At 40.4% G+C, this 18,747-nt stretch overlaps 1 protein-coding gene across 6 annotated transcripts in view; it reads right to left on the bottom strand.

Annotated features, from left to right (window-relative positions):
* The window catches only part of INPP4B (inositol polyphosphate-4-phosphatase type II B), a 544,323-nt gene that overhangs the window by 54,002 nt on the left and 471,574 nt on the right, over positions 1–18,747 (bottom strand). For all 6 annotated transcript variants that reach the window (XM_054562864.1, XM_054562878.1, XM_054562860.1 and 3 more), the window contains 2 exons: positions 14,191–14,347; positions 351–523 (listed from right to left, as the gene is read on the bottom strand). In XM_054562864.1, coding sequence (XP_054418839.1) covers positions 351–523; positions 14,191–14,347 — 330 coding nt within the window. The remainder of the gene's footprint in view (positions 1–350; positions 524–14,190; positions 14,348–18,747) is intronic.

Genomic DNA, 18,747 nt, shown 5'->3' with positions numbered 1-18,747 from the left:
TGAAAGGCAGCTGTCTCTTTCCTTCTGCGATGCCCTGTGCGGGACCCCAAGGCATAATACAGTGACAGCGTGGTTGACCCTTTCCTTTACAGCCGCTCTGCTCTGTGAAATAGAAGGTACATTTCAGAGACTTGGCCACCTCTTTGCAGAAATAAACACTAAGCTCTTATGAACTGTTTCCATGTAATTTTTGGTTCATATTTATTATGAATAAGAAAAACTGGTTACCAAAACTGTCAGGAAAGGATCCCTTTAAAAGTGCAACCACCCAGGGAAGACCTCTGTCCTCATGGAGGATAGCACTGAACAACCCCATGCTGCGCTGGGCCCACAACACAAGAGGCACCTACTGCTTGGCTGAAGACGATGTCCCTTCTCAGGGTCAGCATCAGACACTGGGGCAAGCTGTACGCCAGCTCCTGGAGGAGCACGAAGGTCAGGGACTGCTTGGCTCGATTCACCACTTCCTCCATGCAGCCCTTCAGGGTCAGGATGAGCGGGTACAGCTGTTCATACCAGTCCTCTGAGGGGGGAGAGGGGCACAAAAGCAGTGGGAAAGGTGACAAAAGGGCTCGGAAGACAGAACCAATTTATTAGTTTTTCAGTCAAGTGATACTTATCATTCAGGACTCACAAAGATTAGAATTGAAGATCTTCCATTGAAACCTCTCCTCTGAACTCCAGACGTCTGTAAGCAGCTGCTTACTGGGTGTATGTGGGTGCATTTAACACGCTGACGTTAGAACCCCTCTCCTCTTGGCTCATCTCTAGCCTATGCACTGCCTTTATCTTAGTGGTCACCTAACTCTTCCCACGCTGGAAGCACAAGTGGTCCTGGACTTCTACAGTTTTCAGCTTGACTGGTGCGTTAAATTAGTGCTACTGCTGTAACAACGCATCAGACAGTCGCCTCGCCCTCAGCCATGAGCACTTACCACTCTCCTTGGATCCTTTGCTATCCCGCTCCCTCACTACTCTTTCTCCCTCCAGCCAAACCCGCTCAAATCAGTTCGAAGTCCATCCCATCACTCACTCTCTGGCTTCCTTTCTTAAATACTCTTTAAATACTGAAGTATTCAGAATAAAGTCCACATGTGTAAAAGATCCTCCATTATCTGACTGTGCCGCTAGTCTCATCTCTCAGAACTTCGTCGCTTGCAGCCTTAGTTCCAGTGAACTGAACACGTTTCCCAGACCCTGGGCCTCTCTTCCATCTCAGGGCCTGCGAATCCCGCCTCCAATCCTGGAACACCTTTCCTGCGCACCCATCCGGACACGCACGAATCTCATCTGCAGACTCAGTTCAGGATTTCCTCCGAACGAGCTTAAGGAACATAACCCGTTTACCAAAGTCTGGGTTGAGTTCACTTTCTTTCCTGCCCACAGCTCCCTTTTCTCACTGTTCTAGAACTGCCTACACACTGTTGCTCAGCAAGAAGAGGGAGCTCACTGAGGACAAGGGATTTAGGTTTTAATCACGGAACCTCCATAACCTAGGATCGTGTCTAACGTACAACAGGTACTCAATCAGTTTTAACTGAATGGGTAAAGTTACAAAAAATATATAACAAAAGCCTTCTAAGAAATGGACTAGCATGAGGAAATCATATTTTTGACAGTATTTGGAATTTGAGTAGGTTTCTCTTCAAACCAAGATACAAAATTGGACCCCTCTGTAGTTTTGGTATGCCTAGATTTCTAATGTGTTTCAGTGATAAAATTATGACTTTGACATATGATATAGATGTGATTTTCAGTGTGTTAGAAAAGCAAAGCCTTGACAAATGTCAAATATTACAAATTCCAGACTGTGTGACATTCCATTAAAATATAAATAATAGTATGACAGATAGGATTTAAAGAAATAAGTGCATGTTGAAAAATTAATTATGAATCAAGATCTGAAATTATATGAATTTCTCAGCACCAAAGTGTAAGCTTCATCATGAGTAATGTGAGTGGTCAAGAACCAGTTAAGACTTTGGAAGAATAATAGGGAACAATAAAAAGAATCATAATCACTATTGTGTCATGTTGGCTGTCACTTATTTATTTTATGTTGTGGTGTCATAAACTAAATAAAATAAACCAAAATGGTTGAAAGGGTAATTAATGACATCAATGTAATAAAAAGATATGCTCTTGTCAATACTCTGTCAATGCTTATGTGACGCTATGATGAAAAATACCTCAGGGACATTGGGAATTCTTTAAAATACTGTAGAATTAAGTCTTATGCTATGAATAAAAAACACTAGAGAAAGGGTAATTCAATGAAGGCCTATTAAATCTGTAATCATTTAATAAAGGACTCCACTTTTGGGTGGTCTACAATAAAATATAAACAGTTCAATTTAAACAATCACTGGTTACCTATTGATTCTAAAGCCATCACCACGTGTAAAAAGGCAAATGGAGAAGATCACTTACTTTCTGAAGAAAAGGCATACCAATAGAGGCCAAGAAGGAATACTCTATATTAAGTTGTTTTCACATTTACAGTCTTTTATGTCCCATTCTCTCTCCCACTCTCTTATTTAATGCTTGTTCTCAACATGAACGTATAGACTAAAACATGCACATATAAAGAAAATAAGTATTTCAATAAATGGACCCAGATGTAGATCTTGAAATACAACAGACTACAAACCAATGTTTTGTGCTTTTTTGTGCTGCGTTCTGGAGAGATGAGTTTCTACCAACAAATTCTCAAGTATAAACAAGCTCGAGCAGCAGGTGGCGCTGCTTTCTCAGGCTGCAGTAGGACCACTTGGTCCCTGCAACTGATTTGAACTTCATAGGTGTGCTTAGTTCCCAAGCAGCATTTATATGTTGTTTGGGCACCGTGCATCATACCAGCCTGTGGCAAGTGGTCAAAAACTTGGTCATGGGTGTCACATACTCATTCTAGTTAGAAAATGGAAAATTGACTGGAGTCTACATTTTTTCCCTTGTTAGAGACCAAGTAGCAGCTCAAATTAAAGGTGGCTGTATGGGTTTTTTTTTTTAAGTCTTTAAAAGAGGAATTGTCATAAATTTCTTTATTAATATCAGAATAATTTCTTTATTCATTTCTAAACCTATCCTCACACTTATTTGACCTGTGGATTCTTAATTGCAAATTGCAATAAGTATAAAAAAAAAAGTCTAATTTCTAGTCCTACTAGAATAAAAGTAAAAACCTGGAATAAAGAAAAAAGAAAATATACTAATACTCTAACCCTAAGAGCATTGTTAGATACTTGTCTGATACTAACAGTATTCCAGTATCTCCATTTTACTATAATTACATACACTTTTTATGACTAAAATTTAAGGAAAATGACAATATAAAAACATTAGTTATGAATGATAAAATTATAAGTTTTTGAGCAAGGTAGAATGTCTTAAAGATGGTAGTAAGCTTCTAATGGAGAAGCATATGAGAGCTAAAAATACTTTTTTTCTCCAACAGATAAAGAAATTCAGCATTTGCAGTGGCAAATGCAAATTGCAATGACTCCAGGTTTTGTTCCCTCAAAATATTCACTCAGTGTGAATCTCAGTTCTGAAATAAACACAATGCGGTAAGACAGGCCAAAGAAAGGCCGGAGTGAGTTCAGCCTTTTTGCTCTGATGAGCATCCAAATCACTCTCACAAAAGAACAGCAAATGCTTTAGTTTTCTCCTGAAAAATAGTTTTTGAGGAAAGGGACAAGCTGCATTTTTTGACAATTTTAAGGCCGTTGGTTGTCCCTTCCCCTTTACCTTTGTGTCTCTCCATATGTCATATCTGACACAGTGTTTATATTGTCCTAATGATAAAGCCATTTCCTAACAGTGATGAAGATGATATCCATTCTGCATTATTTAGTCAAAGTAGGGAATGCTGAAATGCATACCTCCACTCTTCCGAGTTTGGTTTCTCCAAGTTTCAGCTTGGAGTTTGCACGCACGCACACACACACACACATACACACTCGTGATACACCCAGTGAGGCTGGGCAGCTAAGGGGTCACTGAAGTATCGTCACTGCACCAACACCTCTCCAGGAGCTAACTGGTCCAGCTGGCACCAAAGTGCCTGCATTTCTGATTCTATCCCCTGGGCTCTTCTCCGTGACAGAGGAAAACACAAAAAGCACATTTTAGTTTCTGTATAAAAACTTGCTGAAACCCCTTAACCCTGAGACCGAGTGGAATGTTTCCTCAGGAAAACAAGATGTGCGTGGCGTAGCTGAGCTTTGTGAAGTGTGCTGGAAGACGCCCAAGCAGAACCTGTTTTCCAGCCCTGACTGGCTTCTTTAACATATTCAAGTAAAGCTTCCTGAAGGATTCAAAGAAGGGCTGCCAGGCGCACCCTCACCTCCTCCACACACGATCTACTTCCTGTCCAGGACACTCACGTCCTTGGAACTCAATGGCATTTATGTTCCTCAGGAGAAACATAACAGAGCCAAACACCAACCAACTGTAGCAGGGCCTAATGCTTCCTTTCTCATTTCTCAGCCCTTTTCTTTGTAGGTGCTTGGTCTTCTTTGTTCATTTGAAACAATTAACTTCACACACACTTGTAGCCATTGTTATTTTCATTATCACGGCTTTTCAGACATAGAAAACAAAGACGTTAAAACATCACCATCCCATTAAACTGTATGCAAAGAGATAAGAGAAGAAATGAGCCCAGCTTTGGGGGCTCACCTAAGTTAAGAAGATGATGAACTGTGACGCCAGGCAATTGCAAAGGCCTTTAAGACGGGTGATAAAATTGCCAAAGTTGTGAGAAGAACAGAGGCCAAACCCCCAGCCAATGGGCTTTCATATGGTGCCCAAATCTCACAGAACAAGGGCAGTGGGTTCATGGTTAGGGGCTGGAAATAAGGAATAAAGGTATTCCTGCCCATGGAGTCCTTGTGGTTTTTGAAGGGCTCATGTCCCACATCAGCCCAGATACAGCAGTCTCTGTGCCCCCTTGAAGGAAGGCCCTGTTCTCCAGGTAGGATTTTACAACGTGACCACCATAACTGGAGGGGTCCATTAAGGCTTTCCCCCCAGACACCTTATAGCTAAACTCCTGCGTATGAGTATGATAAACATGGCCGACTTTGGTCACAAAACCTGCTCGTAGAAGGCCTTCACATTTCCGGACATATCCCAGGGTTATGGAGCACAGAAACCAGGCTGCTCCAGACACAGGGAAAGGGAACACCTGCTGAGGCCTAGCCCTGCCCATCCTTAGCATCCTTCCCCTGGCCTTGGTCCAGGAATTAAAAAATTAACCTGCATATATACCTTTCGTTAACAAATGCTAACCTCTCTTCTTTATATCACTTTTTTCTCCTCCTTTTCACTGCTGCCATGAGAATTATACTCATTTGTTAGACAAATAGAACCCCCTGGTAGTGAGGTTCTATGAGTGATTCTAATACTTACAACTCACGGCCCCTGCCGTCGAGGAGGTGAAAGCAGAGAAGGGAAGGTGCGAGGTATAAAGCGATACCTAGGATATCAGGAAGACGGTTAGTGTTATAAAAGATGGGACAGTGACAAAGCACGTTTAGAAGAGTGAGGAGTTCAGAGACCAGAGGGTACATCTCTGGTGAGAAGATCATATCCTGCCCCGGTTCTGTCCTTTACTGAACACTTGAAGAATGTCCTAGGCACAGGGAGTTCAGGAAGCTAAAGGCCTGCAGGTAGTAAGCACCTTGAAGGGGGGCTTTGTAGGAACAGAGTCTGGGCGGGGGGCGGTACCTGATCTGATGGGGCCAAATGCCACACACAGACAGGAGAGGCCATGTGGGGGCCTAGAAGGGAGACAGGAAGGGCTGAGGTGACTCAAGGACCTGGAAAAGGCTGAATGTTGTAGAAGTAAATGTTGAGCCTGAAGTTACAGGGAGAAAAACAATGGAAAGTGAGGGCGGTGGTCTCCACAGTAGGGTGAGGGGAAGGGGTGAGTAGGGGTGGGAGAGAAGGAGGAAGCGCAGAGTATGTGTGAGCAGAGAGCCAAGAGCTAGGATGCAAAACCGAATCTCCCTTCACCTCTCTCTCAGGGCAGTCTCAAAGGACAGACATGTATCTTAAAATGTACTCACCCTCATGTCCACTGAACTATGATCCAAGATAAGTGACTGATCTGAGCACCTTCCAGAGGTATTGAAAAATGAGTGTACTGTTCGACTCAAGACAAATGGCAGTAAGAAGAACAAAGGCCACCTTTCCTCATGTCAGGGAGGCCTTGTTTGTTTAAACCCTGCCAGCCTGAGAACACAGCGTCATAAAACTTTCCAGTCTCGCTCTTAGAAAAATAGCAAAGGAAATGCATCAACTGGTATCCTGGTTAAACTTCTCATCTCGTAGCACAAAGTTGAAAGCCTTAAGTAAATTCTGCTAAGACAGTTTCCAGGAACTAAATCCATTCATCAAACAAGCTCTGCGTTTGGCGGAGCACGAGGCTGGGTGGGGGGCTTCTGCTGGACCTGGAGGAGTCACCCGCCCACATTCACGGGGCTTGTTTTGCCTTTCAGCCTTGAAAACACTGTAGCCTCAGCACTCCGGCCTAGAGATATGCTGAGCATTTCAGAACAAGCCAGACAGGTCATAGGTCACTGAGCAACCTGAAGTCACCAAGACTTCTGCATCAGAGAGCTCTTGTCATTGAAATTTTGTCCAGCCACTAAGATTGTGAAGCGACAGGTAATGATATGATACTGAGTCGATTTAAGCGCACATCCAGAGGAAGGTGGACGAGATGTATTTTATCTCGACATGAACTCAGAGAGTTCAGCTGTTTGTCTAGTAAGGTTCAAGGCGAGTGAAATATAGTGCACAGTTTTTTAAGAGAAACGTTTCTACATATACAGCAAAGCCTCGTGTAAATAGATGTAACTTACAAATGCCATACACAGTACCATTCCTCTATTCCATTCTATAATCATCTGCCCCAAAGTTCCCAGATGGGAGATATGAATTTCTTTCCTCTGTTTACCCCAGTTTCTCTGTGGGTGTGAACACCAGGAGGAAAAGGTAAGCAATTTTTCAGGTGTAATTATGAATACATGGCGATACTTCTGCATACGGTACAATTCCATAGCAAACCTTTAACAGATATCTACAGGACTGATTTTCATGAAGTCATCTCCTAATGTCACAAATTTGTGTCTGATAAAAGTACATTTTGTGAAAAAGGTAACAGTAAAAAGTTATATGTAGAGAGAAGGATCAGAGATGCTTTTTCCTGGAAGGAAGAGAGCACTGCAGCCTAGGGGTCAAGAGGGCAGGCTTTCAACTCAGAACCCCAGAGTCAGAGTCCAGGCTCTGCCACTAGCGTAGGCACGGCAGGGCCCAGGCAACGTCAGCTCTCACTACTTCATACCTTACTGTGTGCGATCACTTCTATGAGTGTTGAAATAATTAAGTAATAAAGGCAATATTTCTAAAAGTTTTTTAGCACATATTAAGCAGACCCCCAAAATGTGAGCTACTATCTTAAAAAAATTGAAACAATCTGAAAGATATTTACATGTCACACAATGTCTCCCTACCTACCTGCATGTGTTTCGTAAGCACATCCTTCTCTCCCATTTCTGAGAGAAATCACATAAACTCCTGTAGCTAGGACCTTCTCTCTGCAGACCAGATCTCACCTCCTCTCATCTACTTAAAGCGTATCATTCAAGCAATTCTCTCCCCTTCCTCCTACATGATCAATATTTCCTTGTTACTGGATCATTCCCACTAGCACACAAACATGTTGTTACGTCCCCATCTTTAAAAAAATAACCCTCTCTTGACTCTCCTCTAAAGCTTCCACCATATTTCTCTGCTTCCTTTCAACCGTGAACCTCATCAAGATTTGTCTGTACATGCTGTCTCCACTTTCTTTTCTTCCTCTTCCTCAACCTGCTCTACTTGGAGGAGTAGAAAATCTCTTTCCACTCTAACAAAGCTACTCTTCTCAGTGTTACCAATGACTCCATCTGAAGTCACTTCTCAGCCCTCATTTCATATGACCTGTCAGCAGCATTAGGCATGTCCAGCACTGCCTCACGGGATTCTCCCTAACCCTGCATTTCAGAATATCATACTCTTGGTATCCCCCTACCTTCCTGGCCATGCCTTATCCAACTTCCTTGTCAGTTCCTACATTTCCTTTTGAGATACTAACACTGGGATGTCCCCAGTTGTGATATCGGTCATTTCCCTTTTCTCTGTAAAACTGAATCCTTTGTTGATATTATTTAGTTTCATGGCCTTAAGTACCATCTATATACTGACAATTTCTAAATTAATATCTTTAACCTGAACCTCTCTCCTGAATTCCAGATTCTTACACATAACTGCATACTTGATATTTCCATATAAATGTAACCTGTACCAAATGAGCTCCTGTTCCTGTGGAAAGAACACAAAACCTGTTTTTACCAGAGTCTTTCCTAATGAGTGCATGGCCACCTTTGCCCTCCAGTTTTGCTCGGGTCAAAAATTAAATCATTCTTGACTCCTTTTCTCTTACTTCCCCTTTCAAAATAGGAAAACTCTGCTGGTATTACCTTCAAAATAAGCACAGGGTCCAAATATTTTTTATCACCTCCATTGCCAATACCTTCTTAGTCCAAACCACCACCATATCTCACCTAGATAATCACGCTAGCTCTCTAACTGGTCTATACCTTGTTCTACCCTTTACATCTATAGCCTAATCACACCATAACAGCCTAGGTGGAAAAATACACATCAAAAAGGTTGGTCACTGCTCAAAACCCTCCCCTTGCTTCTCATTTTTCTCAGAGTGAAAGACAAAGTCAACACAAAGGACTTACACGATCCTTCCCCCATGTTACCTCTTTAAATTCATCTTCTACCCTCTCTCCTTCACTTTATTCAAACCAAACAGGCTTCCTTGTTATTTCATGATCATGCTGGGCCCATATCTGTCTCAGGACTTCGACACTTGCTGTCTTCTCTACCTTGTAAGTCCCTCCTTCAGTATCCATATGACTTCACTGTCTTGTTTCCTTATGCCTTTGCTTAAATGTCAACTTTTCAAGAAATTTACTAAACTTCAACCCCTGCCCTACAACAATATTCCGAAACCCTCTTATATTGCTGTACATTTTTTCCACAGCATTTGCTACTATTACCATATTATGTAATGACATTATTTTTTTGTTATTTTTTAGATGTCTCTCTACTGCAAGGAGATAAACGTTAGGAGGACAGGTGTTTTAACTGCTGTGTTCATTGTTGTATCCCCAGTCAGGAATAGAGCCTGACACATAGTAGGTGCTCAATTAAAATATGTCGAATGACACAAAGGAAAGAAAAAGTTAGTTTAAATAATGTAGCATCTTTACTATCATAAAACTTTATAACTAGGAGCACTTTTGAATTTTTGCAGATGAAATTTATTTTACCAACAAAAGTGAGGTCCAGAGAATTTAAGTGGTCTGCCAAAGGTCATGTAGCCAAATAAGTAAATTGTGGACTTGCCAAGTTATCCTGGCTCTGAGTCAAGTGTTGTTTTGTTACATCATAACTCACTGCACAATTTTGAGGAAAACATTTCCCTGATAAGAGTAGACATTGAAAAATGTCATCATGTAAATTATTATTGGAATTCTAATTTTACAATGAAGGTAGCTGTGGTGTGTTTTGTTTACATCCTCCTGACTATTTTTTAACTTGTAAATATACTTTAAAAACTATTTCACCTGCTGACCTATGAGTGTTAAAAAGCCTGATTCGTTCATGTTTCTTTTTCACAAAACTTGAAACATTTATGTGTAGAAATTCATGGAATTCAGAAATATTAATATATTAAGCATTTGATGAAAATGATGCTCTATGCTTGAATCTTTGCACTTTACAAATTAAAACAGGTTTGTTATATGTTATGAAACCACTAAAATAATTGTCCAATGTTGGGTATAAGTCCTGGAATGTAATGATTTTCGTGCAGGTATGTATGCATACATATGCACAAATATTGAAGTTATTCACTTAATAATGTCAAGAAAACCTGCCAAAACAAAATAAATAAGCCATGAAAATGAAATATACAACACAGGAAATATAGTTAATTAATATTATAATAACTTTATATGGTGACAGATGGTTTTCAGACTCAGCATGGTGACTACATCATAAGGGATATCAGCATTGAATTATTATGTCTTACACCTAAAACTAATGTAATATTATACTCCAACTACACTTGAATTAAGAGAAAAACCGCCAAAGCATTTCTTGTCAGGGCTTATAGTTGGGTACGTTAGAAAAAAATATTCAAAGACCAAAGTAGGATGTTTGGTCTTTCCAGAGAGCATTTCCTGATGTTCTTGTGAAGACAGAGAAAAACAGGACATGTAATAAGATGAATGGATAAATAAATAGATAGTTGACCACACCTTCCCAAAAAGTAGTGATTAGCAAGTGCATTTCAATGCATACAGTTCTTTTTAAGGTTGTTCCTCAAGGATCTGTATTTATCTGTTTTCCCATCATTTTTATCCATTACTTCTGTGAATGGACAGAAAGCATTTATAAAATGCGAATAAAATAAACCTGGGTAGGACAATAGATGTGATGGATGAAAGAAATAGGTATTTATTAGAGTGTACTCAAAAGTGCATTATACTACAGTCATGGGTTTAGACATCAATCTTTTCAGTAGAATTGAGATAGACTGTGTCTTAATCTCCTTGTGCCCCTAATATTTCACAATTTCTAACATACAGGGTGCTTTAATGTTACTTGAATCTTGAGAAGTCTGAAAAATAGGTCAAATTTAGCAAGGTCTATGGATGTCAATGGAGTTCGCAGTAAAATGCGGCTGTCCAAGTGGCTAGTGTGAACTAAGATAGTAACAGAATAGTGTCTAAAAGTGAGGAGGTGGGTGGTCATCCCACGTTACTCTGCGTTCCATGCTATTCCTTTGAAAATGACCAAAACAGGGGCAATTCAAAACTGGATATGACAATTGCTTTCAGATATGTTAAGTGATAATGTGGAAAAGGGAAATAAATTTGTTGAGGCAAAGGATTTGATCTGGGCCAGTAGGTAAAACTAAAGGAAATGTATTTCGATCACCAGCTAGGGTCTGCCATTCTAGAAATAAAAATGGTTTTCTATCAGTGGGGTTGTGTGTCACAGTTTAGCTGAGAACAGGCAGAGATACTGTAGGTAAGCTTCTCTGCATAACTTATGTGGTTTAATTAAGGAATCTTTAAGGGCATTTCAAAATCTCTGATTCTAATATTTCCTGATTTTATTCCTGAGTCATCAGCTTCTTATGAAATTGAAGCCATGTGGTGCTACACATATAGTACATGCTTCCAAATATGTCTAGGCGTATAAAAAAATAAAAGGACAAACTCGTTCAAAAAGAAAACATATAAATGCATATAAGCCAAAAACATGTGGACCAGTTACTCTATTATTTGTGTTCAGAACAGTAGAGGATGTTTATTGCTCTTAGCACTATTTGTATTAATCCTGAAGAGAAATGTATGAAGATATATCGTAAAACCCTGGATCTAAAACAAGCAACCTTCAAAACTACAGATTAAAAACATTATTAAATACACTACCATAGGAAAGTCTGCAACTTGTGAAGAAAAATGTCTGCAGGTAAGAGAGGAACATAAAACGTGGATAAAGGTAGCAGCATTCCATCTGTTTAACCGTGTGCGATATACACCAGCAAAGCAAACATGAATTACAGCTGAAATGTATAGATAAAGGATGGTGCTAAGAAAGAAAAACTGACTGTCAAATGGTTGACTTAACCTATGAGATTTCAAAATGTATCCCAATATAAAATATAAATTAACAGAATAAAAACTCCAGAACTTGGTGGAAAATATTTACTGAACTTAATATATAAAGAAAAAAAACAAAACTCGTACATGGGGAAACAAATCACTAATAAACGATGTTGCAACAAATGCCTGTTAGTATGTACCACATCATACAGTCCAATAAACTACAGATAATGCAAATTATTCATGGACTCAATTCATTAATTAATTGTAAAAAAAAAAAAAAAGAATGAAGTGGCTTTTCCATGGCAGCTATGGGCTGGAGATGAATTTGGGACGACTGGAGGAATCAATTTTATTATCATAAACAATATTTTTTTAATTTTTAACTACTAACCATTTTTACTTTCTTTCTGAGGAAATGTTTTCATTAAGTTATTAGAGTTTTCTTTTTTTACAGTATATGTTATTGACTATGCTCTCACAGTTGCCCCAATTTTTTCTCCCCTTGCCCCCCCTCCGCCCTGCACCCCCCCCACACCCTCCTGCAGTCCCTCCAGCTTCATTCACGTCCATGGATTGCACAGTAAGCTCTGTGGCTTTTCCATTTCCTATACTGCTCTTAGCCTCCTCGCTGTCTATATGTTGAAACCAAGTATTAAGTTATATAATGTCAAACTTCACAAATAACCAGAAATTACAAAATGATAGATTTCACCCAAAGTAGTATGAAATCAGTGAAAATATGAATGGCCGGGGAGAATGTAGTTAAAAGGGTGCTTGAAGATACTGGCGGTAAGAATACCTGCCATTAAAAAGAAACATCACAATGTTCCCATCCACCTAAATGTTGGTTTCTAAATGCTAGTTTCCAACACGTGACTCCAGGGTTCCTCGGAAATGGCTGAACCGAGGGACGGGGCAGGGAAAATACACCCTTCGATACCTGTAAAGTTATGAAGCTGGACTAGATTCATTAACTAAGAACAACCATATTATTAAAAAAGAAAATCCCCAAAGAGAGACCAAGTAGGTGTGAACATAGAGAACGTGAGCGCAAACACTCCACCTACGTGAGTGCACCATAGGGGATGAGGGCCACGCAATAGGAAGAACTTCAGAAATCCACAGATTCCAACATGGTTTAGAAATGGTTCTACTGTTAAGCACCTGATAAAAGATTGTTGTTCCCCATAATTAAACTCCTGATGAAAATGTGCATAATGAAAAATCAGGAAAACAAACTGGAAACACATGAATTTAACTTTATAAGCATCCACATTTTCTTAGACCTTATTTTCTTAATGTAAAAGGAAAAGCAGCCTGCAGAAGAAGCGGGTAGGGCGACACTGTTTCTTCTCTCCAAACCCTTAGGAGACACAGCAAAAGGCCTGGGGCCACTCTCGTGGAAACTCTCACCACCATTTTTTAAAAAAAAGATGTTTGTCTTGGTTTTGTTGTCAAAATTAATCAAATCGACAAACAGATTTTAACAGCCAAAAACCCCCCGACATTTATAGGGACATAAGCACAGTTAAATTTTGATGCTCACATTTGCTGGTCAACTGCATTAAGCCATACATTTCAATTATTTATCTATATGCCTGTCTATCAATACACATACACATATCCCCACATGCGTATGCATATATATGTGTGTGTGTCTATGAGTGTGTACATGTATCCATGAAAATCTAGACTTACTAATATATCTTTGGAATAATGCACAAACGTATTATTCTTTTTTAATTAAGATTGTATTTATTTTTAGAGAGAAGGGAAGGGAAGGGGGAAGAGGGAGAGAAACACTGATGGGCTGCCTCTCACTGGCACACTGACAGGGGACTGAATGCACAACCCAGCCCTGTGCCCTGACGGGGAATTGAACCAGCGACCTCTCACTTTGCACAATGACATCCAACCCACTGAGCCACACTGGTCAGGCCCAAACACACTGTTCTTATATGGCATCAAACCTTGCTATAGCCTTTTAAAATAATTCACAAAAAATATTCCTCAGAACATGGCAAAAAGCATTTTACCTATCCTAACTGCATTCTTTTCAGGACCCATTATGAGATGTTGTATCTTGATATCATCAAAGCTTCTAAGAGATTTAAGACCAGATGCTTGTTTTCCTTCCTAATACAATTTTGGAGGAATGCATAAAAGTAGATTAAACTATGTCAGATTCTTTAAAAGAAAACACTGTTCTTCTTTCAAGAAGGGTGTTACGTAGCAAAAGAAAAAAAAAATGAGCTTTTCAAGCAGTGCTGACAACGCAAGGGAGATGCAATTTGATAAATAGCCTTCCATCATCCAAGCCAGCGCGGAAAGCGCGCTATCAGCACTTTCATCAAAGGCACTACTGACTCCTCTCTTTCTATCTTGTCTTATCATGACATCCTCATTGTGTTTCCTCAGTCAACAGTCGGAGAAAAGGATTCCTTACCCCCTGGGTGAGTTACAATGGAGTCCACAACCGAAGGGTCCTGTTCCCCGTCCTTGCTGCCACCGCTGCCTTCACTCCCGCTGTCCCTTCCGATGAGCTTATCCACCATGGCAATAATGCAGTTCAGGCTCTTCCCCATGTTGGCCCACACCCTATCCTGAAAAGAGCGTAAGTATCAATACACATTTTTATGGCAAAGGAACAAGATAAGGCAAAATCTGCTGAATCCATTTTAGAGAAGTAGAGGAGCAATCATTAGAATGCAGACTGAGTGACTAGCTCTCATATTCCCATCAATTTGGCCAAACTATGGATATATGAGAAATCCATTTTCTCTTAATAAAGCAAAATTTAAGTGCGATACATCTCTTCATTTAGTTGATTATTTTCCTCTGTCATAAAGCAATGACAAACTACCCTACAATATTAACCCATAACCGAGATCGAAGTCTGAAAGTTTAAACTGGATATATCTATTTTCCTTATCAATACTTGGTAAGAAAGAAAAGACCAATATTTTTAAATTATGTCCACCAATTCCATTAAAATTTCTTGTCTTTTAAAGTCTGACAGCATATATATATATAAAGCGCACCATGTTAAGAGTTTTAAGTGGACAGTCAGTGGTACTAAGCACATTCCTGTTGTTGTGTGACTGTCGCCGTCATTTAACTACAAAACTTTTTCACTCCCCCGTTAAAACTTTGTACCCTTTAAACATGAACTCATTCTTCCCTCCCTCGGCCCCTGGCAACCATCATTCTACTTCCTGTCTCTATAAATTTGACTATTCTAAGAAGCGGAAGTTCCTAAGGTATAGTCTCCAGGTGATGGGAATAAACTCTGCTATGGAGGGAAAAAGAGAGAGAGGATTGCTCTTAATTTTCCAGATTAGCTTGTAGATGTCATAAATTTTCAGCTCTCTTCCTGTTGCTCATGTTGAGAGGAACTTTTCACTTTAATCAAAAAAAAAAAAAAAAAGCAGTATTGCATGCCACCTTTCTTATGTAAAGTGATACAAGGGATGGATCAATTGATTTTAATCACATCTCTGAAAAGCCTGCCCAGAAAGTTATTTAAAAAGATAATTTTACATCCTATAACCTATATGTTACTCTTCTTTCTTTACTCACACCTTGAGTTATAGGATTTCATTGATAGGAAAAGTAGCCTTGGCAGCCACTAGAGCGATCTTCATTGGCATGAGGAAGAGAGTGAAGCATGTTTATTGACCAAGGCCAGCAACCACATACTAAGGGGTTATATGGCAAACTGCAGGAAAACATTTAAATCACCAAATGCTTAGAGGACACATGAGCTGGCAGGTGTTTGTTGGGGATGAGAAATTATGCAATACTAATACATAGTTCATGCATAATCAGATACTTTAGTGAAGCCACACTCAACAGCACACCCTAAGTAGACTAGTTCTATTCTTTACTCTCTGGGGAGGAAATCCCATCTAGTTGATTGTGGGAGAACTCTGAGCTTTGCTGGTCAAGCTTTCTTTTCTTTTATGGCATCTACAAATCTGATTAAAGTTACTGATTTTATTTGCACTTCTGTCTCTAATACCAGTCTATGAATTATTTGGGAGCTGTGTCCTTAATATATTGCACGGGGCCTGGAAGAAAGGCACAGAGGGAGGGGACAAAGAAAGGAGGAAGAGAGGCATAATTCCAACTCAGAGATACATTGAGGGCTGCTACTTATATCACCTGGTATATGAGCATAAGCTAATTTAACCTCAAACACCATCAAATAAGTTTCATTTTAGATCTAAAGAGACATCAGGTAAGAGACATTGAATAACATTCAACATTAAAATGGTACAACTGGACTATAAATTCCACTTGACTCCGAAGACTTGATTCTTTGCCCATGATTTCCCACAAAATTGTGGTACCCAGGGAGAATCCATCTTTGTGAAATGACCAGAACTTGGGGACCAGCTAGATAGAGGGAAGTCAGGAGAGGGAGCCCAGGAAGTGTCAGGTAGAGGCCTGTGTCACCTTACAGGAGCAAGATTCAGCTTCAGTTATCTAAGATTGAAAAATGAGCCCAAGGGCAGGTTCTGGACTATGACTCTACAAAAAGGACAGGCTGGTCACGCATATGCGTAAGACTGAAACAAAGAGTGTCACATAAGCAGGAATGCAGGGGCAATCACTTGGCGAAAGGGTCAGTCAGCTTGGATCATGGGACATTAGTGGCCAATATTAATAAAAGGCAGCGTCAGTATCAAGGCTCCAAGTCCATTCATGTGACTGGGATATGAAACAGGGCATGGATTACAAGGGAGAAAGATGATAATTCAATTCCTGGGAGACTGGGGAGCCAGGTAATTATTTTGGAACTGGGGAGCTAAAAATGGGTGGGCAATGTTCTTGACAGGAGCCTTGAATGTCTGACTGCTCTCCGCTGTTTGTGATGTCTCTGTAAAAACATACACACAAAGGAAAATAACCAGTGAAAATAAATTCTTGCTCTGATGATTATCACTCACCAGGTTGGCTCATGAAGGAAATTCGCTTTGCTTAGATTGCTGATATGGCTGGGGCCTCCACTTTCTTCCCTAAGATTGCACACCTATTTCAGACTGGTCCCATGAAGAGGAAGGGTTGGTCGGGAGGGAGAAGACCATGGAAACATAAGGTTGGACAATGGTACACCTAGTGCTACTAAGCCTGCCCCTCTCTGGCCAGGGAACAGCCTCTGGATCCTGTTTAGCTCCTCAGCCACAAGAAATATTCAGAATCAAGACAAAACAATAAACCACAGCAACAACCTGTCAGAAAAACAGATTGCTGGGCCTTTTCCTCTGAAAACAGCAGCCACTATTCTGCTAGGCCTCCTGTTGTATGAAGGAAATAATGGGAAACTGATAGGTTAAAAGACTAATCTTTCTTAAGTGGAGCCTAACTGGTGTCCTTGACCTTCATGGAGCCTTCAGACACCCAACTTCTTAGAGGTGAAGTAGCTTTAATCTTTTTCTTGGCAATGAGGGCTCCAAGTCAGCGGGGAAACTAGCAGTAACATTTACTCCATTCTGAGTCAGGTGCTGATCTCGGTTCTTATTTATGGCTGGGTTACAACCTAAGCTCAAATGAAGGTCAAGCTCAGTGGCCATAGATGCAAAAATCTGATGGAGGTAGCAGTGAGCAGTCAGGGGGACATCACACCTGGCGAGCGAGCCGTGAGGGCAGGCGCCATGGCGCTTCCTCAGCATGCCACACATTTATGGTCTTGGTAGCATCGAGAGAAATCTTGACTGTTTGGATCAATAGTCAAATTTTTAATAAAAAGCTCAGCATTGTTTAACTGAGCAACATTTTTAAAAAAATTTTGTTCTGTTAGTTTTTCAAATTTCCTCCTGTTGCTCACCCCCATGCACTGCTCCCCACCCCCGACACCGTCAATCCCCACCCTGTTGTCTCTGTCCCTGGGTCACTCATTCTTGTTCTTTAACTAGGCCCTCCCCCATGTTTCCTCCCTTATCCGTCCCCTCTGGTCCTTGTCCGTTTGTTCCTTGTTTCCATGCCTCTGGTTCTATTTTGTGCATTTGTTTGTTTTGCTCATTAATTGATCAACTTTTTTGATCAGCAACAATGTGAAGACTAAACCAGCGCTGATATGGAGGGCCAAAGTAGCCCTCTTGTATCTATGTCTTGTTGCACCATTTCCCACTTGTCATTACCAATTCCAAGGACTTTGTTAGGACTGGCCAGTGGATTAACAAAGCCAATTGCCATCTTTAGAAAGAAGCTTCAGTTTATCTTTGATTGAGTGTAATTTGTACAAAACTGGCCTAGCTCAACATTACAAACTTTCGTTCTTTCAATAGCTTGATAGCTCTTTTCTCTGATCTTATGTTTACCAAGATGGTTAGATGAAAGGATTTGCACTTAAAATACTCTATGGCACAAACTAGCACATGTATGGTCAAAGCTATGTGATACACATGCCTGCACACACATATAGCATGTCCACTAAAAATAGCCACACATGTGACACCCATCAGAATTAAGTGAGATGTCCCAACCTTTGTTTCCTTTTGATCATCCTGCTTATCATCACCTATCTACATATGTAAAAATCCCTGACCTTCCTTTCCAATATCCACACTGCTGGCCTCATCCTGAAATTCAGCCCCTAGTCACATGGTGGACTCAGATAACCAGCCAGTGTTTCTCTAGCACTGGCCTGTCCACATTCCCCTGATTTGGACCGAGACCTATCTATCAGCCACCACACAAGCTGGTCTATGGCTGAGCGCCACATCTATCTTCATCGGTCACAATGCTCACATCATCACTCCTCTGGTCTTCAAAAGCAGGCTGGTCTTCATTCTTCTCTCAACCTAGAGTCACCTCTCTACTTGAGTGAACCTAGAAAATTCCCTTTGTTTCTCATTAGCCTTCAAAACAAAAACTTCATCCGCATCAGTTATCTTGCTATCCTAGCAACAGGCCCCTAAGTAGCTTAACATACATTTTCTGAGCCCCTGCTCATTGATGAACACTGGGGACATGGAGGAGAGCTCAGAGAAACTAATAT

This window comes from Pteronotus mesoamericanus, unplaced genomic scaffold (genome assembly GCF_021234165.1).
Source record: "Pteronotus mesoamericanus isolate MK-2021 breed Mesoamerican mustached bat unplaced genomic scaffold, CSHL_Meso_final contig_163, whole genome shotgun sequence".
Classification (NCBI taxonomy): Eukaryota; Metazoa; Chordata; class Mammalia; order Chiroptera; family Mormoopidae; genus Pteronotus; species Pteronotus mesoamericanus.
This window is presented reverse-complemented; position numbering and strand designations above follow the sequence as displayed.